This window comes from Vespa mandarinia, chromosome 4 (genome assembly GCF_050613455.1).
Source record: "Vespa mandarinia isolate Hongniang chromosome 4, ASM5061345v1, whole genome shotgun sequence".
Taxonomy (NCBI): domain Eukaryota; kingdom Metazoa; phylum Arthropoda; class Insecta; order Hymenoptera; family Vespidae; genus Vespa; species Vespa mandarinia.
In genome coordinates this window covers 111,449-134,790 of record NC_140813.1, presented here as the reverse complement: position 1 = coordinate 134,790, position 23,342 = coordinate 111,449, and the positions used below count along the sequence as shown (strand labels likewise).

The 23,342-nt window shown below is 42.5% G+C and overlaps 2 protein-coding genes across 14 annotated transcripts in view; both read left to right on the top strand.

Annotated features, from left to right (window-relative positions):
• Positions 1-15,048, top strand: part of LOC118447168 (RNA binding protein fox-1 homolog 2) — an 80,418-nt gene extending 65,370 nt beyond the window's left edge. For 6 of the 13 annotated variants that reach the window (XM_085656625.1, XM_085656624.1, XM_085656634.1 and 3 more), the window contains 7 exons: positions 1,587-1,734; positions 3,708-3,861; positions 5,031-5,094; positions 5,733-5,759; positions 9,063-9,229; positions 9,716-9,779; positions 9,854-15,048. In XM_085656625.1, coding sequence (XP_085512751.1) covers positions 1,587-1,734; positions 3,708-3,861; positions 5,031-5,094; positions 5,733-5,759; positions 9,063-9,229; positions 9,716-9,779; positions 9,854-9,867 — 638 coding nt within the window. In that variant the 3' untranslated portion in view covers positions 9,868-15,048. Of the gene's footprint in view, positions 1-1,586; positions 1,735-3,707; positions 3,862-5,030; positions 5,095-5,732; positions 5,760-6,414; positions 6,436-9,062; positions 9,230-9,715; positions 9,780-9,853 lie in introns of all 13 variants that reach the window. The other 7 variants (XM_085656632.1, XM_085656627.1, XM_085656629.1 and 4 more) reach the window with 6 other exon arrangements.
• A 659-nt stretch (positions 15,049-15,707) lies between these two features.
• Positions 15,708-23,313, top strand: LOC118447166 (cGMP-dependent protein kinase, isozyme 1-like). Its single transcript, XM_035878741.2, has 14 exons — positions 15,708-16,281; positions 19,380-19,540; positions 19,706-19,777; positions 19,853-20,103; positions 20,189-20,331; positions 20,414-20,551; positions 20,748-20,926; positions 20,994-21,241; positions 21,332-21,655; positions 21,729-21,960; positions 22,039-22,145; positions 22,248-22,487; positions 22,548-22,614; positions 22,701-23,313. The coding sequence occupies exons 2-14, from the start codon at positions 19,427-19,429 to the stop codon at positions 22,794-22,796; spliced, it is 2,211 nt and encodes a 736-aa protein (XP_035734634.1). The 5' UTR covers positions 15,708-16,281; positions 19,380-19,426; the 3' UTR covers positions 22,797-23,313.
• Positions 23,314-23,342: the final 29 nt, after the last annotated feature.

Sequence of the window (23,342 nt, the reverse complement as noted above, 5' to 3'; positions counted from 1 at the left end):
ATTCACTCTTGTAGTGGAAGGATGTAGACGAAAGAAGAGTGCGTTTGGGTAAACGCATATAGGAAAAAGAGTGAAAGAGAAATGGAAGGAAGGCTGCGAAGAAAGGACAAAGATGAACGGACAGGGGAGGAGAGCAACGAGGTGGTTGCAGGCAGGGGTGGATGCTGGCAGCGGCATTTATTGATCGCTCGGAGCAACCCTGGCAGCGAGCACACCTCTCTCTCTCTCTCTCTCTCTCTCTCTTTGGCATGGACCCCTTCGTACAGGCTCCTCTCTCATCTCCTACCGTCCCTCACCCTTCTATTCTCTTTCTCTCCGTTTCTCGGCGTGTAGCTTCCGTCGTAGTCTCGAAGCCTCTAGGCACTCTGGATTCGATCATAATAATTACTCGAGGCAACCCTCTTTTCTCTCTCGCGATCATTTCCTCTCGTCTTTATCGATGATGATTCGTCGTCTACGTTCTCTACTCATCTACTCCGTCCATAAATTTGGACGTTGGAACACAAACAGGTTGTATTTCTTGGGCCTGCTCTGAGGGAGTTAGATACGATCGTTAAACGGACGATCGTTAGCGAGGCTTAATCATAGATCGTTAATAAAATAAGAGAAAGATCGGCCGATATGTATGTATATCCGGACGATGTAGGTACATAAACTTTTTAAAGAGGTTTTGAAATACACGTTCCAGTCGTATCGCGAGTTCTCGGAGTGGCGGAAATTAGGCGAAAAAGACGGCACCTCGTAAAGCACGACACGTTTATCGGGCTCGAACGGATGGGATCATATCGCGGCCAGTGTTTCGGTCTTAATTACGTGGAGCACGCGAAATTCGAATCACCTCGAGGGCGGCGCTTATCCACGAACAGAAGCGAATCGGAAAAAGGAAAAGATCTTTATTTTTAGTCGTCGCGAGGGATGAACGAGAAAAGGAAAAGCTTACGGAAGCGAGGAAATACGTAGAATAAAAATGATGAGTGCCATAGAAGCACTGCCAGCGTATCCGGTATCAATCAAATATCAGAAGTATTGAGAAAGAAACTTTTTCAGATCCTGCGACATTGAAAGATTCGTTGGAAGATCAATCGGTTACGTAGAGACCTTTCGAGGATATGAATATTTTTTTTTTTTTTTATCTTACGAAAGAGACCCAATTTCGACTATCTCGTTGACTCTCTTTTTCCAAGTTCCCCTATAAGCGCGAGCGTATTATTTGCGAATAATCGCGAGCCTATCGTACTCGAACGAAGGTACTCGGTTCGACAGGGAGAGGTGCACGTCACACGAGACAAGTAGGGGGAAAAATCTAGGTCGACCCGGATTAAGGATCGAGGATTATTGGCGAGGAAGCGAAATATCGTAATAGGTGAAATCGATGGTAGGGAAAAAAGAAAAGCGAGTCTCGAGTATTTACCGACGACTAACCAACACCGTGACACGCGTCGTATTCGCGCGTATCGATCGAATGAATCTCTTCCAAACGGTCGTGGCCGAAGGGAGATCGACGATCGACTAGAAAAGGGAAGGAAAAGAAAAAGTGATGGAGATTTAAGGAGACTAATAAAAGAATAAACGTGGAACAAACGTAGGATACAGGTTGCCGGCGATGCCGTGGAGCTGGCTGGGTGCGGCAGCGCCATCGGCAGCCGCGGCTGCTGCGGTCGCCGCGGCCGCTGTTACACCATCCCCCGCGGCTGCTCCGCTCGTCCTTACACCGAGGGCGGCGGCGAGACGAAGGTACAGAACGCAACCTAGCACGATTTTCCCTTTTTCCGAATCCTACTTAATTACTCTTACCTTATTATTACTCATTTCCTTCTAGCCGTGCGCGCCTAAGTTCGTCCTAGCGAAGTTTAACCAAAAATCAATCCGTCCTTATGAAAAACGAGCACGGAGGCTTTTTTCCATTGACTTTTTTTTGTGCTTCTTCTCTTATCTTCTTGTTGCAAACTTTTCTGTCCATGTTCCGATAGAGCGCGAACGAAGCATCGAATTTTTCGATAATCCTTTCTAACGGGAGATCTACGAAATAAATTCTTCGGTATCACTTCCCTTTATCCTTTTCTTTTCTTTTCTTCTTCGTCCTCGAGACGCTTCGAATTCGACCTTCTCGTTCGATCAAATAATCATTACCATACGAATCCAAGTTATCGTTGCGTTTGTGTCACAGCTTGTCTCTCTCTCTCTCTCTCTCTCTCTCTCTCTCTCTCTTTCTCTCTCTATACATATATATATACACTCTATGTGCGTGTGCGCGCGCGTGTATCTCTCTCTCTCTCTCTCTCTCTCTCTCTCTCTCTGTTATACCTCTGTTTATCTCACTCTCCCTTGGAATGTGCCTGCACTGTTTATGCATATATAACACCAAGCATTGCTCGTGATAGACCTAGTAGACAGTAGAGTGCCGAATATAGTATTAAGTATGTATATATTTACATACGTCGAATCGTTCAGCATATCGTGAGAGCGAACGTGTACGTGCATAACTCTGGACGACGAGAGACAACTTGCTCGGTAAAGTTTGTTGTTACCGATGACGTTCTTGGTGTTGTTTCTGTTTCGCGTTGATGTTGCTAGTGTTGCTGTTGTTGTTCATTACCGATATTCGTAAGTTCTTATCGTTTGATCGCGTACCATTGACATTTCAATGAAACGGAACCCGAAAGAAATATCTCGAGCGAGATCGCGTTTTATTGCTTTTAGACTCGTTTCTCTCTCCCCCACCCTCTCTCTCTCTCTCTCTCTCTCTCTCTCTCTCTCTCTCTCTCTCTCTCTCTCTCTCTTTCTACAGTCGTTGAATTTAACGAGGGTAGTCTTATTCGAGCTGGCTCATTTTGAATTCTTTGATGAAAAAACGGGAAATAGATACTTCAATCAAAATCTTCCAAAGTATTTCCGCGAAACGTGCTTCTTTTTGGACATCATTATAATATTTCGTTATGTTCGGAAAAAAAGATGCGTAAATGAACGATCGTCTCTTTCCGAGCGTGGACTAACGTCGGTGAATCTACGCCTCTCATTTTTCAAACTTTCACTACTTTTAACGTCCACGAGTTCAACGCAAAGGATGCTGGCTAAAGGTAGGCAGAAAAGCATCCCCTCTGTGTCCTATCTTTTGTTTCTCTCTAGTTATTATTTTTTTTCTGTTGATTCGTCTTTAGAGAGAGAGAGGGGGGGGAGGGGTGCTAGAAAAGGGAGAGAACGTTTGCATCGACGAAAAAATTCTCGCTTTTTATTCCTCCCAAGATACCCATTTATTCTACAATTGTTAAGAGTGACTCGGGTATTCCTTTGTATTTTCTCGTGCATTCCCAAATATGATTTATTTCGAATCGCTCGCGGTATATATCGTAGGTACGACAAAGTTGAAAAACTTTTGAAAATTGTATCTTTTCTCCTAACTCTCCTCACCCATCCATCCCCTTTCTCTCTCTACTTACACACACACACACACACACACACTCTTTCTCTATATCCAAAAGAAACAATAGCTCGTAAGACAGTCTGTGCGCTTCGTCTCGGGCGCGTTTGGCCACGGCAGCATCCAACCAGTATCCAAACGGCCGACGATCGTAGATCGATGTATCCTGCGAAAGTTGACAAAATAAGAAGAATGAGGAGATGATAAGAAAGAAAGAAAGAAAGAAAGAAAGAAAGTAAGGAGGAAAGGTAAGAGAAAAAAATGTTGGGGCACGTACGCGTTGTTTCAGCGGCAGCATTAAGAGGAGTGGCCATTCAAAGGGGAAGAGTCGGAGCGGCAAGGGCAGCTTTTCCGAGCAGCGCGGCGGCGTTGGCGTTGGCCAGAAATCCAGGGCCGCTCGCAGCCGCGGCCGCCGCCACGGCCCTTCATCCCTTTGCGCCTGCGTAAGTACACGTATTTTCGATTTCGTCGCTTCTGCTCTCTCTCTCTCTCTCTCTCTCTCTCTCTCTCTCTCTCTCTCTCTCTCTCTCTCTCTCTCATATCCTTTGGTCCCATCTCTTCGCTCTCCCAGACATCTCCGAAATCGTATTGAATAAATTTGGGAAAAAGTTTCGAATATTATAGGCGATATATCGCAATTCCTTCAATGTCATCGCGATCGATAAACGATAAAAGCTACTCGTGGACGCAGGCGAAAATATCTCGGGCAAGAGTGGCTTTCTTCGTAAAGTCGGCCACGCTTTCCCGCCAAATTCTTTTTTCGAATTCCATCGGATCGCGATGTTGTTACAAAGGAGATCGCGACTATGACGGAGAAGGAGGAGGAGATATATCTCGATAGACAGATCTTTTTCCTTCGGATCGTAAGATCCGCGTTATTACTGAACAAAGCTTTCTTTTCCAAGAGGAAGAAGGAGAAAAGAAGCGCGACAAACGATTCGAGTTGAAAAATAACTTCAAATTCGAGATACAATTCGTTTGTCGCAAAGGAAAAAAGAAAAGAAAAGGAAAGGAAAAAAGAAACGAAGATGAAAAAAAAGAGAAGAAGCTTCGCTGCACGTCTTGCCCGTTTGCTTTTGTGTATTCCATAGATGGATAGAGATATACGTATGGTGTGTGTAAATACATATACGTGAGAGAATATGATGTGTACGTTGCATCTGCACGAGCTCGAAGCACCAACGAACTTACTAATCCTAATGCGTTACACAAAGTACGAATAATTTTCTAGCGGCAGAGAACGGAGGAGAGAGCCCCTCTTCTAGTTCATCTCCCTTTTTCTGCGAGCGCCGAAGACAATGGAAGCGCTCTGGGCCCGGTATATCGACCCCCTTCCTTTCGACGACGTTGAAACTTTTTGCAACCTTTCATCCTCGTTATCCAATCGTTCGTTCGTCTGAATTTTTTTCCTAACCTTCGAATCGCACCTTTAATTCATCCCAAAGATCCCCTACGTATTAAGGGCGTTAAAAAAGAAGGAGCACCGACCGATGCTTCGTTCGATCTCCTACGAACGTATCTATTCTCCCCTTTAACCTTTCTCCTTCGATCCTCGTGTCAGAAAAAAAAAGAAAGATTTAATCGATCGATCTTCTTTTTTGATTTTTTTCAGCGTCTATTACGACCCCTTCCTAGCAGCACACGCGGCGACACAGGATCCAAACTACAGGCTACAGGTGAGATGCTCCAATCTATGGCCTCTTAATTTTCCAACGCGAGATATATCCGTTTCCGGTGCACGGAGCGACGTCGAAGGAAAGAGAAAGAGAAGATCACTGAGAAAATGGGAAGGAAATGGACGAAAGTTGTGACCGCGATATTCAATATTCCTTCGTTCGAAACGAATTCGACGATCGCTTTTTTTTTCATCATGGAACCGCGCGTACTTTCGTTTTATCCGAAACAAGATAATGTCTAGCTTATTCGCTTATCGCATAAGCTGATTCGCGCGGCGGCGGGGGGGATGGCTTTGTGCATAAGTGATTTTTTCGGCGCGAACGTTTCGTGCATGCGCATTCGCGTGGCATCGAAAGAATAGAAACCTATGCGAAACGCTGTTCCATGCTTCTTTTCTTCTTCTTCTTCTTCTTCTTTCTTTCTTTCTTTCTTCTGTTTTTTCTTTTTCAAAGGAAATGGAGTAAAAGACGTAAAAACAATGTAATAACAAGAAGAAGAAGAAGAAGAAGAAGAAGAATAGTAAAGGAGATCGCGCGTGCACCGTGTCGGAGCGGAAAAATACCGCATGCGATATTCGGTTGAAAATGGTAGGAAAGCGTTAACTAAAGTCTATCGATTTTCGGACCCGTTTATGTAGTTGGAATGGCCGCAAGCTACAGCCGAAGTTAGTCGACACGTTTTCCGCAAGGCTTGCTACCTCCACACGAAATGCAAAAGAGCACCGAATAACGATCTACGCGTCACGAATCATTCTCTCCTTCTTGCCGCTATTTTTATCGTCGTATCAGACATTTTCGTTTTTCCTATGCTCTCCGCATACATATTATACATACATAGTATAGAGTCTCTCTCTCTCTCTCTCTTACACACAAACACACAACAGTCTCGCATCGTCGCAACGGCGACATGCTCTATCTCGCTTTGTTCTTTTCTTTCTTTTCTTTTTTTTCTCTTTCTCTTTTCAATTCTCTCGTTCAAATCTCAAGAAGAGCCTCTCTTTTTTCTTTTCTACGCGCTCTTTCTTTCTCTTCTCTCTTTCGTCGTCCCTTTGTATAGGTCGCATAAAGATCATGCGCAAGGTAAAAAAGAGGGATTCGCGTGGAGGACCGACCATAACGGGAGAGAGAGAGAAAGAGAGGGATATACGTCTCTCTTCCGTCTTTTCTATTTCTTTCTTTCTTTTCTTTGCTTTTTACAGTTTTTTCTTTCGGAAAAAAAGAGGTAAAAAGTGCGATAGAGAAAGAGAGAGAGAAAAGATATCTCTCGCAAATAGCGCGATATCGAAACTTCCTTTTTCAGGTTTGACGTTTGTGTTTCAGGCTAAAGCTCCCGCTCTGGAGGTAGGATTTCGGATGGGTGATCCGCCGCCCATACAAAGTTATTTCTCTATCTCTCGTTTGGTTTTTGCTCCTTCTTATTATTTTCTTCGTTCTTTTTTCTTATTCTCGTTTTTAATTCCCACCCCCGCAGTTCTTTTCTCGATCCGTTGCAGTAGGTATATTGTGCTTTCTACTCTACCTCCTTTTATTCTCTTTCCGTCGTTTTTGCTTATCGCGAGGGATCCGCAAAGCGTGTTCGCCGATCGATCGTAGAATAGCGGTTGTGCTAACGATGCTTTTTTGGAATTTGAATGAACGTATGAAAAGCTGTCGAGCTTGTCGATGTAAGATACAATTTTGCGCATCTCGCGAGAATTCGTATAGTAGTCGCATATTATAGATACGCTTGGCAACGTTATTTCGTCGAACCATGAATCAACCGCGAAATAATTTTCCGTCCGAGAGAGAGATCGAGAGGAGGGGGTATACCGCCTTTCGTTCGTTCTTTGGCACACGCGCTGATCCCCCCCCGACCATTTAAGAGACGTTTCATCGCTGAAAACGAGATTACCGATGAAGAACGTCTTTCATTCCTTCCCTATCATAGAACGTATTAACCATCGAATGTTTGAGCAAAGCACAATGCCTACCATAGCCCTTATATCCCGTTAAATTCTTGGATCTTTATCCGTTGATAATAATATTAGAATCAAGGAGAGAAAATCTAATGAGATCGGCGAACGTAAAAATGTTGATTTTTAACGGGCCCTTTTTCCACTTTTATTCATATCCGATATCACAGAACCATATCGAGATATATCTCGTTAGTTGCATCTCTATTGTTTCTCTCTGTACCAAGTTACAAAGTTACGTAATACGCACGTCGATTGAATAGAGGAGGATCCTTCTTACTCCGGTTAATAGCTCCGTATTTGTTACTTGTATTTCTCTTTCTTCCTTTTTACGAGCGTCGGTAGGTGGTGCGCTCTTCGGTGCATTCGTTATAATCTCGCATCGTACAATGCATTTGACAAACTTGCCTATATTTATATGTAGGTATTGCATAAGCGACTACCCACCTATTGTCGTAGATTGCATCGAGTTTTTGCGTTCCCACGCAACGGTCGGAAGATGTAGAGGATTAGATAAATTGTTCCTGTCCAACGCGTTGGTAAATACACCATACTTAGTCATGCTTTTTTAGTGGAACAAAGTAGATAAGTTTAAAAGAAAACTATACCTCGTAAAAATTCCTTCGAATTACGTTACCCATTTTCTTTTATTCTCTCGCACCTAGATATATCCATCCCTCGCCTCGTTGAAGGCTCTCTTTTCGAATCGGTCGACGAAACAACAAGGTTATTTATGCGGAGCGAAACTTATCCGGCGCCGTCCGAATTTTCTTTCGTCCCTGTTATCGCGACGAAAGTTTTCCCCCATCGCAGAAGCTCTCGTTTCGTCATTTCGTCCAGAACGATCGTTTTTTTTTTTTTTCTTTTTTTCTTTTTTCATCGCGACAATAGATCGAAATACCTCTCCGAACGGAAGCTTACTTAGACATCTCGTCTCCTTTTTATCTATAGTCTATTACGCGCTATATGGACTTTCGCTTTATCTTCTTATTTACTCGGAAAGACTTATCCGCGCGAATAAATTACACCTTTTTTTTTCTCTCTTTTCTTACTTTTTTTTCCTTTCTTATCTTTCTTCGCTCACTTATATTCGTTTATCTCTTTTACAAAAATTTTACAAAATAAAAATGATCCATTGGAAGACGAGAGTACGGCAATTCGAGAACGTTTGCAAGTTTTTAAATTTGCTAACCAGATAGAGAGTCGTCGAGAGCGAATATCCCATGTATCATAAAAACGTTAACGTAGTCGTTAACGTAGCTTTTCTGGCAGTGACACGCAGGCACAACCATTTTCCTCCCTTTTACGAGAGCGATCTCAACGGAACATCGTTAGACGTCGTTTGCTCGCAGGAGGTCCGTCATCGTCGGCGCGACGCGACGCGCGTTCTTCAAAGCGCTCGCTTGCGAGACAGACGGCGAGAGAGAGGGAGAGAGAGAGAGAGAGAAAGACGGAGAGACAGATAAATAGAGAGAGAGAGAGAGAGAGAGAGAGCGCTAAAGCTTCCGTCGAAAGTACTCCTCTTGGCGAGATACGAGTTCGCGCATTGCCCTTCTGCATCTATTTTCAGGTACGGCTTGAATTCAGTCGAAACCGAAGAAGCTCCGAGGCTTTTAAAGCGTCGCATTTGATTTTTTCTTCCACGTCTCTCTCTCTCTCCCCAGAGGCGATATAATAACGAAACGAGATTTACAGGACGAATGTTTCCAATTATTATCTCTTTGCATCGTTAAGAAAATTATGTAGGAAAAACGTGTGAGCACAAGATATCGTCGACGACCTTATTCGGAAGACCTTATGCACGAATCGTCGTCATTATCGTCATCAACGATGTTATATTTGTCGTTTTCGTGCCGTCGTCATTCTTTTCCTTTTTCTCTCTTTATCTAGCTCTCTCTCTCTCTCTCTCTCTCTCTCTCTCTCTCTCTCTCTCTCTCTCTCTCTCTCTCTCTCTCTGTTCGAATTCTTCGAGCTTGCTTTTGAGCGTTGCATGGCGGGTCATGATTATTGTTCCAGGCAGCTGCAGCGGCGGCCGCAGCATCGCCATTGCTAAAGACGCCGCTCTCGACGGCACAGCAAGCGACTTATGCAGCTGCAGCGACTTACACGGCGGTGGCTGCGCGCGCATACGGGGCAGCTGCAGCGGCAGCACAGCCGGTCGCAGGATATGCCGCAGTAGCGGGGTAAGTATCTCAGGCGCCACCTACGACACGAGCTCTTTCCTAAAACACCCATCCATCCCACTTTGTTCGTCTCGTTCCTCGAGACGTCTCTCTAATTATATTAGAGACGGCTTTTGCTTTTCGTCCAAACGAAGAATATCTCTATATTTAAAAGATTTTTTTATAAACGAGTCGATCGACTTGCAGAAAGAATCGTCACCGTGGGCGAGCTCTTAGAAGTCGCAGATTCGAGGAGATGCCCGAATACCAGTCCTTCCTCCCTGGCGACGAAAATCCCATCGAAAATCCCAACGAAAATCCTGATGAAAAGTTGTAAACGAATCACAGCTTCGTTCGTATATCCCATTATTTTTTACTTTCCTCTTTTCTAAGTCTCTATTCTCATGTACCTACTCCATTGTCGTATTTCCTCGACAACGAAAATGAGTCGCGCAGTGGTGGCTACGAGCAACGTCGATCTTAACGTCGATCATTATGATTTTACAGTTACGGACGCGAATACGCCGACCCTTATCTCGGACACGGCATCGGTCCGGTGGCAGGATACGGGGTAAGATGATCGGCATGAATATATACGAATAATATGATGGCATCGATCAATTATTATTTTTTTCTTTCTTTTAGGCAACGGTCTATAGAGGCGGATACAACAGATTTACGCCTTATTAAAGGAGAATTTGGAGAGAGGGGATCGGCAAGAAACGCGACGACCAGAAATCGACAATGACGATCGTCGTCGTCGTCGTCGTCGTCGTCGTCGTCGTCGTCGTCGTCGCCGTCGTCGGTAACGCCGCGAAACAAGAAGCAGCGGTACACGTTCGCGCACACGCATATACACGAGAGTACACCGACGCGCATAGAGGCGCAGCACACATCCAACGTTACACGCAAAGCACATCGACGAGAAAGAAGCGACGCCTGGACCCTTTAAAGTAAGCCTGCCAACGTTCGAGAGCAGCTCCATCACCACCGCCATCATCAGTGACAGAAAACGTCGTCGATCGCGCGTACAAAATCATCCCACGCTCTTTTTCTTCACGAACATTTGCGTTTCTAAGATCGAAAGGACTAAGAGAGAGAGCGCGCCTATCGCTTCTCTCCTTTTTCCCTCTCCCACCCACCCCCCTTTCTAGCCAGTTATTTATTTATCAATAGCAGTCTCGACGATAGGAGAAAAAGGACTCATACACACACACACACACAAACACAATTGCCGGAAATGATAGTATCTATAGAAAGAGAAGCATCTATATTTCCTTGAAAACAGATTCGCGTCCTTTTAGAGCGCTGGACGATGAACACAGCCGGACGTTGCACAGGGTCTCAACAGGGTCTAGTCAGACACTCTCTCTCTTACCGGTTCCTAATCGAAGCACCACCGATTTTAAAACGTCGCAAATATAGATCACCCTAGATCCGCGATTCGCTAGAAAGACAAATTAATACTTGAAAGCGTACTCAATACTCTCTGGCAAGGCGAACCGAAGGGATCGGCACGTATATCCGATCTATATATTTCCTTCGAAATATATATCGTTTGTTCGCCTTTCCATTTTCCTTGTCTTCTTCTTTTCTTTTTTTTTTTGTTTTTTTTTTCCTTTATCCCCTTTTTTCTCTCATTACATCTCTCAGCATCGTATTCTACAAACGCTAGAATTTACGTCGAAAAACCAAATCAAAACGTATGCGAATCACGCCGCACGAGCGCACGAAACGTTTACGTTTAGTTTCATTGGGCGGGCGCCAACTCGCTCGCCACTTTTATTATTGCTATTAATATTATTATAATTTTATTATTATTATTATTATTATTATTATTATTATTTTATCATTATCATTATTGTTATTATTATTATTATTATTATTATTATTATTATTATTATTATTATTATTATTATTATTATTGACATTAGACCGCGCGAAAGATCTCTCTCAATCGAGGAGATATGAGATTGCAAATGAAGGACGATGGTCTGGATTTTTTTCTTTTTTTTTTTTTTTTATCCTCTAAGAGAGAGCGTGCGCGCGTCCGTCGCTGACTAGGTTTTAACATTCGAAGAAATGCGACCGTAGTAACGGATGTCGCGTCGACGATCGTACGTCTATTGTCCAAAGATCGGTCTTTCGAACACGATCGGGAAAACTCGGGAAGAGGGAAGATATCGATTCTGAGGAATTTGCGTTTCGCGTACTTCGCGAATGATCATAAAAGGAAGAACGCTTTTATCCTTTGTGTATATTTTTGATAGGTCGTTCTTTGTTTTAATACACGATTGCTCGATACACACACACGCGTGTATGTTCGCGTCGCGCGCCGTCGTCTATCCTCCTCGTAACAGATAATACAGTTCGCGCACACACGCGGCATAATTCTTTATGAATTTTTGTAGTAAATAACACTTTTGTATTATACTTGCTATTATTATTTTTACGGATTTAATCAGATCGGCCGTGTCGCGACGAGTTAGAACGAGCTTTTAATTAAAAAGAGTCGCGGACGTTTTTTATATTCGATTCGGTAATAGAATATTCGATATCTTAATGGGATTTAGCGAGGACATTATTTTCTCTGAATGTATCCACGAGTTTGTCTCTCGAGTGCACGTCTAACGACCCATTTGAATTGTCGTCAATGGTTCGTTAATCCTTTGCTCGCTTTCTCCCGATCGTAGTCGAGGATCGACGATATATCACGAAAGAGGAAAAACAAAGAACAAAGTTACGCTTACGATGGATTTAACAAGAAATGGAAATTGAACGCACATTGAGACGAGTGAGAGTGATGTATCACCATACGCCCTTACCTTTTAAGTTATAATTAGCGCGCGAGGATTTATCTAATATTATACACCTAAGGAAAATAAGAATTCTCGCACGAGAGAATAACGAGAGAGAGGCGGCGGACGTCGTAGGAAAAAAAGGAAAAAGAAAGAAGAGGAACGAAGAGAAAGAGGACGGCGGCGAGCCGATGGATAGATATTACGAGGGGGAGAATACGAAGTAGCCAAATATGACGAAAGATTTATCTTTAACTATCCAACGGCTAGGAATAGTCTTCTGACCGTTATTTTACGTTTTAGTTTTTAAATTTTCTTAGAACATTAGAATAAGGCTAACGACGCATAGCTCTCTCTAAACCTTTCGAGAATGGACAGAACAAGATAGTAGTCTTTTTTTGCGTGTGCGTGGGTGCCAGTTATATAAATGTGTAAATAGAGAAGGATCGATCGTCGAGCACAAAATAAGCCGAAGAACGTAGCCGAAGAAGACTCAAGATATACTCATAATTTTCTCGTAAACGTTAAGATTGACGAGTCGGTAGATCGTAATGAAATTCAACACAAATATATATATATATATATATATACATATATATATATATATATACATATATATACATATATATATATTCATATACATATGTATGTACACACACACACACACACACGCACACACGTGAAATTAAAACGTGTGAGAGGTAATCTTAGCTGCTACGCGATTACGGTTACGATTAGGATTAGAATTACGATTACGATTACGATTACGATTACGATTACGATTACGATTACAATAACGATAAACTTTATTCTACCAAGGGAATAGCTCGAGGAATCTTTCGAGGAAGATGAAAAAGAAGGATCGAAGAGAGCCATTATAGTATTTAGCCGATAGACGAAAATTGATCGATCACATTTGGAAATTTTGCAAATTTCAAAGAACGCGTCTCGAAGGAACGAACGAACGAATCTGCTTTGGGAGTTAATTCTGTGTAATGTGAACTGTGACTAAAATTTATACTTACTCGTAATCGATATCTTTATCGGGGTAGGCTATTATTATTAAATAGTTGCTAGAGATTAAGTCAAGCTCAAATTAGGAAAAGCGCGTCACGAGTGCACAACCAAATCTTTCGTTCTTCTCTTTCTTTTCCTTTGGGCCTTTTCTCCTCTTCTTTATCTCTTTTTCTCTTTTCTTTTCGCTTTTTTTCTTTTCTTCTTCTTCTTCTTTTTTTTTTTTTTTCTTTTTCTTTTTTTCTTTTTTTTTCTCGACATACGATCGTATCGCGTCCCTTCTTTCTCTTCTTCTTTCTTCCTTACCTTCTTGGCTTTTAGCTCTTTAAGCGATAGAAACGCGTAAAGACAATTTAAAATTCCATCGTCCTTTCGTTTATATCCCGAATCGTTTAGACCATCGGTCTAAACATTAGCGAACGGGAAGAAGGGAAGAAAAAGAATTCTAATAAGAAAAATAAATTATCTGAACGAATCTGTATCAATTTCATTTCTATTAATTTCATTGTTTTTCGCGGCGGGTCGTACCAAATCAATTGTATCGAGAGAGAAAAAAAAGGAAAAGAAAAGAAAAGGAGGGGGAGGAGGAAGGAAAGAAAGAAAGAAAAAAAAAGAGATAAGCGAGCAATGTATAAAGTTATTCAATGATACGCACCGTATGTTATACGTATAAATACTTACAACTAGCGATATAAAACATTAATTACCATTAAAGGGAATTTTTAAATGAATTTAGATGAATACATGACGTAATGACACATCTAACGAGCAACATATCCTAGCGTATTAGGCAGGGCGCGTTAACCGAGATCTCTCTGTGCTTTTTACCGTCTTAGTCCTACGAGAGAGTCGACGTTGCGCTAAACGGCAAAAAAGAAGGCAAAGTATGATGAACGCCCATACAAACTCATTCACACGTAATACTCGAAAGGAGTTGAAGTCGTATTCTCGAAAGGGAAACAACAACTTGCGATAAGAGGAAAAAAGCAAAAGTTGTATATACACACATAAAAATAGATAGCGTAAACGCAACGATATAAAATGAAGGAAACGTGGGCCGAGCGACAGGGAAAATTTCAATGCTCTTCTAATGAATGATCTTGGCAAAATGATTGTGCCCGTTTTCGAGTAAAAGAAAAATATGTAATACGAGAAAGAGGAATGTTCCATGACATTAAGGCGTTACAATGATTATTATCTATATTTAGGTCAAAGATTTGCGTGCGTGCGTGAATGAATGTAAAAAGTTTATCGTGTCCTTGTGCGCTGAGTGTTTGAGAGAGAGAGAGAGAGAGAGAGAGAGAGAGAGTGTATGTAACAACGCGTATGAGTGAGATGAGAGAAAACGCATCTCGCGTACCTCCTCGAAACAACAACACTTTTTTTTTCTCGTCTTTTAAAACGTAGCACGAAGATGGCAAGCTAACGCCGGCCCGCGCGCCGCTGTTCGAGATATCGTAAATTATAAATGAATGAATTCAAATAATTATATTCTTAATTATTAATAATGTTATTATTAATTAAATTGTAATGTGAAAGTAAAGAGGAAAGATGACAAAAGGAAATATGGTAAAGGAATAATCAGCGAGACACGAATAAAGCACGAGCGGAACGACTTGGACGGGCGATATCTGTAAATTTTCGTTTTTCTCTCTCAGCGCGCAAATCAATATAGACACATTTATATATATATATATGTATATATATATATATATGTATATGTATATATATATATATATGTATATGTATATTCTACTGGATATGATTCGCAAACGGATACGACGCATTAAACGCTTCGTCTTCGTTCGCGCAAATTCACAAAAGTTTGCAGATTCGCAGCGCGACTCGTTTCGTTTCGTTTCGTTTCCTTTCTTAAGCGCTAAAGCGCGAACGATACGTTGAGAGTGATAAAAAAGAAAAAAAATACATGATATACATATACACATATGTATATATATATATATATATATATATATACACACACGACATAGAGGAGAAGAGAGAGAGAGAGAGAGAGAGAGAGAGAGAGAGAGAGAGAAATGTGAAAAAATTGCAAGCGAACAGGAAATACAATCATCTCGAACTTTAGTTGCAAAATATTGATAGGGATAAAAGATGTCGTTTGTGACACCTTTATCATTGTCTGATTTGATGATATTTTCTAAGTCTGGACCAGTTGTTAGGTTCTTATTACTCCCATAGCGACTTCTTATGGCGTATTTTCTCTGTATATTGTCAATGTTTATTATTAAATATTTTTCAAATAAAAAATAATCCTCTTCTACCACTTGTCCATCGACGCAGAAACGACGAACGGAGATTCGTTTCGTCGTTTATCGAATATATATCCACTCAAACATTTTCGCAAGGATACAAAATAGGATAAGATAGAAGAGAATAGATGCATATGTAAAATGAAAAATAAGTAATTAATTGATTTCAGACTTTCTCCGAGGAACTTTATACGGCTGCGTATATTTATGTACGAGATAATTGCAAGTATTACATATACAGATGACATTGTAAACATTGTACTCGCATGTGTATACGCGAACCGATAATCGTCGATAGCGCATCATCAGGGTCGAGGCTGGTCGGGTGGCCAGCCAGCCAGCCGACCGTATCGATGTTGCCAGAGACGCCACGAAAAACTCCCTCTTCTCTTTCTGTATTTTCACCTTAGTAGCTTCGTGACCGGGCCGTCGATAGCACACGCTGCCTGTCGACCACGTCTTCTTCCGTCGACCATAGCCATTTTCTTCTTTTTTATTTTTTTGCTCCTTTTCTCTCTCTCTCTCTCTCTCTCTCTATCTATCTATCTATCTATCTATCTATCTATCTGTCTATCTATCTATCTATCTGCCTTTTCTTTCTACCCTCGTTTTTGAAAATATCCAAATAATCGAAGCTCTCTGGTCATAGACGGCTACCTACCTATGTGGGCTACCTCGCGAGATCCGATGAATAATCCGCAAGAACTGTTTCTCGAATTGAATCACATCGAAGGAAGGCCGAGGCGATAAAGGCGACGCGTGCGCGCCTACGATGTTAATGCACATTCCTCCAATTATTAGTCCAATTTCGATCGCGTTAGTCATTCGTTTTCCCATTAAAAGCTACGAAATCTACGAAATCGTTACTCTTTTGTCCGGATATTTGGTTAAGAAAAAATAACAAAGTAAACGAAGAAAAGTATCGAGCATGAAGATATTCGAAGAATCTTCGAGGAGGACGACAAAGTGACGGTTACGATTGGAAAAAGTGAGTATTTTCTTCCGATCGAGGATCTTATCGCGAGCGATGCTACCGAGCGAGAAGAAAAAATGAAAGATCGACGAGAGAAAGAGAGAACAAAGAGGGGATAAAAAAGAATCGTTTGCTTTCTCAATTAATTCGCTTTCGGATCGATCATATTAGGATCGATGCCAGATTCCTGCAACTTTTACATAACGCAACGATATTTTGACTCGTTCCGATGTTGATTTTAAAATAAGGGCCGTTTTTGATTCGGGGCCTTGCGATTCGAAAATATTTAAACGGCGTTGCGCGCGCGTCAGATTATTAAAAACATACCACCGATTGCGAGTGTTTGCTTAAGTGTCACCAGAACGAGGTCATTTAATTACTCGGAAAGACACGCAGAGGTAAAGATAAGTAAATGTGTAAACGCGACGAAACGAGTAAAAATGGTCCAACCGATTCTTACGAAATTATTGAATTCGAAATGTCCGCTCCCTCGCGCTAACGTATCTATTATGGGTTGAGGGAGAACGATAAAAAAAAAAAATAAAAAGATAAAGAAAGAAAAAACAAAATGAAATAAAATAAAACGTGTGCGCGAGAACGTAAAGCACAGAAAAGTAATTTGTAGTAGAACTCGTTAATGGAAAAGAGAGAATAGACTCGTTAGATAAGATTCTCTGATAGGCGCGCGTACATACCTACCTGTTGACACTGCGTCTTCTCGTTATCGGTTAGATAAGATTTTTGTGTCTTTGTCGAACTTGGTACATCAGTAGAACACACGAATTCGAGCGGTACAGCGGGAGAAGAACGAGCGAAAAAAAGGGTCATATAAAAGGGAGAAGGGGAATCAATTTTCCTTTGATACTTCTCGTTCGTTGATCTCTCTCTCTCTCTCTCTCTCGTTCGCTCTCTCGCTCGCTCCCTCTTTTAATTTCCTCGGAAAGATCCCCGTTCTCGAAGCGTAACGCGACGTGTGCTTCGCTCGCGCTAAGCTTCAAGTTAACGGATTTTGTCCGAAGAAAAAAATATTAGTATATCGTGTCGATGATGACGAATTATTCGATTCTCGATAGATCCTTATCCAAAGAGAGCCCCGATAGTCGTCGGATAGGAATACATCAAAAAGCGATAAGGGAGCGTAAACGAGCGAACGAACGAAAAGCAAAACGAGGAAGAAAGTCGAAGGAAGGATCCGACCGACCGTTAGATCGTTCGATCGGTCGTTTCCATTTTTCTCGCATTTCTTTTCTTTCGTTGTTAAAAATGACGCCATCGGGATCGTTGTGCAACAGAAAGACATTGCGAAATATCGCTCCGTCGTTTTTCCGCGCTTCGAAACGAAAACGTGTCTTCCGTGTTATGTAAAAAAAGGAGAAAAAAAATAAAAGGAAAAAGAAGAAAAAGAAAAATATAAAGATCTGCCGCAGGCCATTGTGTCGCGATTGGTTGCAACGCGCGGCAAAAATCGTATTGTTTCTCTCTCTCTCTCTCTCTCTCTCTCTCTCTCTCTCTCTCTCTCTCTCTCTCTCTCTCTCTCTCTCTCTCTCTCTCTCCCTCCCTCCCTTCGTTTTATTCTTTCGACGAAGAGACGATCGAAAGAGAACAAACATTGAGGCTCTCCGACTCAAAGATCGAAGCTTCCGAGGCAAAAGGAAGATGTTTTTGCGACGACGAATAAAGAGCGCAGCTTATCGCGATAAATTCTGAAAATCGTCGCGTCACCGCGCTAATTTTCCGCAGCGCGGCGCTCCGCGGGTAAATAATTTTCCTCGTAAAGAACTAGCGAAGCGACGAATAATTCATAGGCGTTCTCGTCGTATTTGAACGAATTTTTGGTTGCAATTAATACGTGGCATAATCAGTAGATATCGCGATACGATCAGCATTTCGGCATGACCGTGCGGCTTTCACGCTTAATCAAATATCGTTATCGTCGTCCGATATAATAAGCTCGGTGCTGCCGACCTTGCTTGCTTCGCTTTACTTTTACGTTACAGCTCGTTGCGTTTTGATCGCGTCGAACGATGAAAGGCGAAGAAATTCAAAGGAAAGAAGAAAAAAGAGAAAGGGGATATGTAAAGGGTTACCTCTTTTGTCGATTGGGTACATTTCCAATGTAGGGAAACATCAATGTAATTGGCCATTAATCGTTACTATGAAGGATGTGTAACGCGAGAGCCCTGCATAATTCCCCGAAGAGAATGCGCGCGATATTGCGGTACCGCGATAAATTCCATTTACGGGTAATTAAGTTTATCTCTAGTGGTAATAAATAATAAATAGCGCAAGCTTTGCGAAAAGGCAAGGACGGAAAAAAGAGATATATAAATATCTCTATATATAAAAGAGAAATAAGAGAAGCGCGTGACTTTGGTTAAGCGTTCGGTTTCTCTAACATGTGCAAAACTATTTAACTATCGCCGAAGAGAAAGACAAGAGTTACTTTTCTCTCTCTCTCTCTCTCTCTCTCTCTCTCTCTCTCTCTCTCTCTCTCTCTCTTTCTAGGCGTGTAATACAAGCGTGTACCTACCGATTAGATATCCGAGCCGATCGAGTGTATCTCGAGAACGACAAATGATACACAAAGCGTTATTAACTCGGCAAAAGGGTTACGTCAGGGTTTAGGTAATTTTTATAAAAAGAATCTCGTTATATAGGGATGATGGCTTCGAAAGGCCAAGTGTCAAGGTCGAGAAAGAAATAGTCTCGTATCAGGCGAGAAGGCGTTAATACGTTAAAACGACGAATCTTTATACGAACGGGTACTAAACGTCGTTAGCACAATCATGTGATCGTTCGAGGCGATCGCACGGCACGTGGATTGCCTCGAAGAACGACATAGCAAGTAAAAATTTCATAGCCCTTCGTTGGAGCTAGCTCGATCGTTCCTGTTCCTCTGTCGTCGTCCTCCTTCTCCTCCGCCTCCTCGTCCTCCTCCTCCTCTTCCGCCTCCTCCTCGAGTACCACGAGCGAACGCGAACGTAGCTAAAGTGTGCTAACGAAGAATAGATAAAGGAATATGAGCTCGATGGGTTTCAGTCGGTCGCTGACAAGCGGACTATCGCGGTCGGTTCTAGATCGCGCGTGAAATAAACGAATACTCGTGATTTCAGGGCTGAAGAGATTTTTTTCTTTGAGAAATGTGTTGGATGAGAAAAACATGATGAGGTTCTCGTGCTTTCCAAGAGCGAGTATTCTCAGTCAGCGTGGCAGCATCAACTTTACGCACAAACACGAGCACGATGGCGGAACGAGCGTATCGAGCGTCGTCGTGGTGAGTAATTAATCCCCAATCCGAGATACGTACGTATGTACGTCTACGTACGTAGAAGCAAAGAAATTATCGGCCGTCTAGCCGAGGATTAAAAGTACCTTGACCACGAGCACGGTGGCTTATCGTTACGCATCTAATTTTTCTATTTGTCCGGCAATGCGCTAGAATGGAAGCACGAGGAGTCCCATCGCTACCAGTTACAAGCAATCGGGCGAGCCGGATCTGACTTATGGCGTCGTAAGTAGAAGGCGCCTCCTTTTTTCTTTTTTTATCACGTTTCGTCACGTAATCCTTGATACGTCCCTCCGACAGATACGTCCACTTCCAAATGCCATCTCGTCTAACGGATCGGTTTGCTCGGCATCGACGAGTAAAAGTCGAGCAAGTGAACCTTCCCGGGTGCAGAGTCATCGAGAGAATTTGGAGACTCACGAGGAGAGATCCGAGCAGGATGACGGATACGAGGAGGTAAAACCGGCTAATCCCCGTGGCGGCGTAATCGGGAGGACTCCTACGCCGCCTACCTCGGCGGCGCCTATACCTATTCACGAAAAGGACGCCAGGTATCCTCTCCCTTCCAACTTGTTATTGTTCTTCATTATTCCTACGGGATGGTATTTATTTAGTATTGGGATCTCTTTGAAATAGGAGCGCGAGACAGATAAAGCGCGCCATTTTGGAGAACGAGTTTCTTGGTAATCTCGAGAACAGTCAGGTAGAGTCTCTCGTCGCGGCTATGTATCCAAAACAGTTCCCACCCAATACGATGGTTATTCGCGAAGGAGATATAGGTGGGATATCATTGATATTCGTCAACTTTGGCTTTGATTTTTTTTTCTTATTTTTTTTTCTTTTTTTCCTTTTCCTTTTCAGGATCTCATTTGTACGTGTCGGCGGAAGGGGAGTTCGACATATACCAAGGTAGCAAGTTTCAACGAACCTTTGGCCCTGGCGTCGCATTCGGAGAAATAGCCTTGCTTTACAATACGAAGAGGCTTCGTTCGATCGGAGGTAAAGCCGATGACTTAAGCTCATTGTGATGTACGGCTTACGTCGCGATTATACGTGAGAATTAACGATTACGTGGGTGCCATCGTTGTTGTTATTATTATATTATACTTCTCGCAAAGCTTTGTTATCGTTACGTTATTCGGCGTTGAACGAGCCGTACGACGTACGTTTACGTTTCTCTTTCGTTTGCGAGCAGTTAAGAAGTCCGGTAAGGTATGGGTACTGGACAGATCGGTCTTTCTAATGGTGATGATGAGGAGCGCCCAAGATCGGCTAGAGGGCAACATCCGCTTCCTACAGCGAGTCTCCGTTCTTCAAAAGCTTCCAGAACCAAAGGATCAGATACTTTCAAAGATCTCAGATCTCATAAGAGTGGTAACGTCTTTTTACTTTGTGCAATAACGATAGCTCGGGATATCACTATCAAAGGGCTTGCTCTTAGGAATTCTTCCCGGCTGGCGCAAAAATCCTTCGGCAGGGTGAAAAGGGCGACAAGTTCTTTATAATTAGCGGCGGAAACGTAAGAATAACAAAGGACACCGAGTACGGCGACGAGGAGGAGCTTGTGGTACTCGGCAAAGGGCAATACTTTGGGGAGAAGGCTCTTTACGACGATGAGGGAGAGCACCGTCGGCACGCGAACGCGATCGCCCTTGCACCTGGCGTCGAGTGCCTTACTCTCGACGGATCGTTAGTATCTTCCCATTGACGGATAATGTATCATCATCTTCGACCATCCTCTTGTAATCTCTCCTCGAATCTTATCCTTTACTTGAACAGATCTTTCCTCGATTATCTGGGCAGCCTCGAGGAGATTCGCAACAAGGATTGGCTCGACGAGTACGAGAAACAAAAGTGCTCGCTGACGCCAAAAAAGTGGACGAACGAGTATTCGAATTTGACGTTGTTCGATCTCGAAACGAGAGGCACGCTCGGCGTTGGCGGCTTCGGACGCGTCGAATTGGTAACGTTAAAGTCCGATCCCGACAAAAGTTTTGCCCTGAAGAAGCTCAAGAAAAAGGTTATGGTCGATCAGCAACAACAAGAGCACGTTCTCAACGAGAAGCACATTATGCAAGCCTGCGATTCGCCATTCATATGCAAGTACGTCATCGCCGCTTAACTCCTAACACTTCGAATCGATCCACCTATCTTTTTCCCTTCGTTCGTCCGTTAGACTTTATCAAACGTACAAGGACTCCAAATACGTCTACTTCCTTATGGAAATCTGTCTGGGTGGTGACGTATGGACGACTCTACAAAAGAGACGATTGTTCGACGACTCCACGGCACAGTTCATGGTAGGTTGCGTCGTCGAGGCTCTAGATCATCTTCACTCCTTGAACATCGTTTATCGTGATCTCAAGCCGGAAAATCTAATGCTCGATTCTCGTGGCTATCTCAAGCTGGTAAATGAACTTAAAGTGCCAATTTAGCCCGCGCTCATTTACTTGTTTATCCATATTTATATATCCTATTCGTCGCAGGTTGATTTTGGATTCAGCAAAAAGATTGGTCCTGCCAAGACGTGGACCTTTGCAGGTACGCCCGAGTACGTTGCTCCGGAAATAATATTGAACAAGGGACACGACAGGTACAATTCTCTCTCTCTCTCTCTCTCTCTCTCTCTCTCTCTCTCTCTCTCTCTCTCTCTCGCGTTGGCCGAGCTTAACGAAGGAAATAACGTTGCTCAAAGGGCGGTGGATTATTGGGCACTTGGCATCCTGACGCATGAGCTTCTCGTCGGCAAACCACCCTTCCGTGCGGCCGATCACATGACGACATACAACAAGATTCTCAAGGGGATCGAGGTCGTCGGTATACCGAGCATCATTAACAAACATGCCAATCAATTTATTAAGAAGCTTCTACGGCATTCCGCTTCCGAGAGATTGGGCTATCAAAGAAACGGCATACAGGATATACGCGATCACAAGTAAGCGATATATCCATCTCTCCCATTCGACCGATATTCATTATCGTCGTTTTATTTCAGATGGTTCTCCGGATTTAATTGGCAAGCTCTTCAGCGATTAGCCTTACCTGCTCCTATAGTGCCGACGGTAAATCTTTCTCCTTTTCCTTTCTAATTGTTCTCACGACATTACGCTTTTCATTTAGCATTATTTTCATTCTTTTCTATTGTTAGGTACGAAACCGCATCGACACGCGAAACTTTGAAAGATATCCTCCAGAGCGAGATATTCCGCCAGACGAATTTTCAGGTTGGGACAAGGACTTTTGATCGGAAGGAAGAATATATTTCTTTTGCCTCGATCGTTGAAAGAGACTCTTTTGTATTGTAATGGCGCGCGTTCCTCGATAAGAGATATTAATCTAAGACGATAAAATTATAAATGACACACGATGTAAACGCGTTCTTTTTTTGGGGAAGAAGGCGTAGAGAGAGAGAGAGAGGGAGAGAGAGAGAGAGAGAGAGAGAGAGAGAGAGAAAAATCCTAGATAAGCGATAAGGATTATCTTGATTACGATATCCGTTCTATTGGCTTTTCCACAATAGAACGCTTGAAATATATATATATATATAATTGAAAGGCTTTCCTCAAACAATCCTACTACACTTTTCAAATGATTCTTCTCCGTTGACAAGCATAAGGCGTAAATATAAAATTAACATTGAACAATTAGAGATATTGTAACGTTACTTTTGAGAACGATATTCTCCGTTTGAATAAAATATAATGTCGTAAACTTCGAGATTTTTCGAGATGACTACGTCATCTGTAGATGTCCATCAGAATATTAACGTTTTTCAATAAAGAATTTCATT

Bases quoted from the DNA above. Each gene is read 5' to 3' on its own strand.
- LOC118447166 (XM_035878741.2), top strand. From the start codon at position 19,427: ATGATGAGGTTCTCGTGCTTTCCAAGAGCGAGTATTCTCAGTCAGCGT. The intron at 19,541-19,705 runs GTGAGTAATTAA...GCAATGCGCTAG, and splicing joins GCGTATCGAGCGTCGTCGTG to AATGGAAGCACGAGGAGTCC. The intron at 22,488-22,547 runs GTAAGCGATATA...GTTTTATTTCAG, and splicing joins CAGGATATACGCGATCACAA to ATGGTTCTCCGGATTTAATT.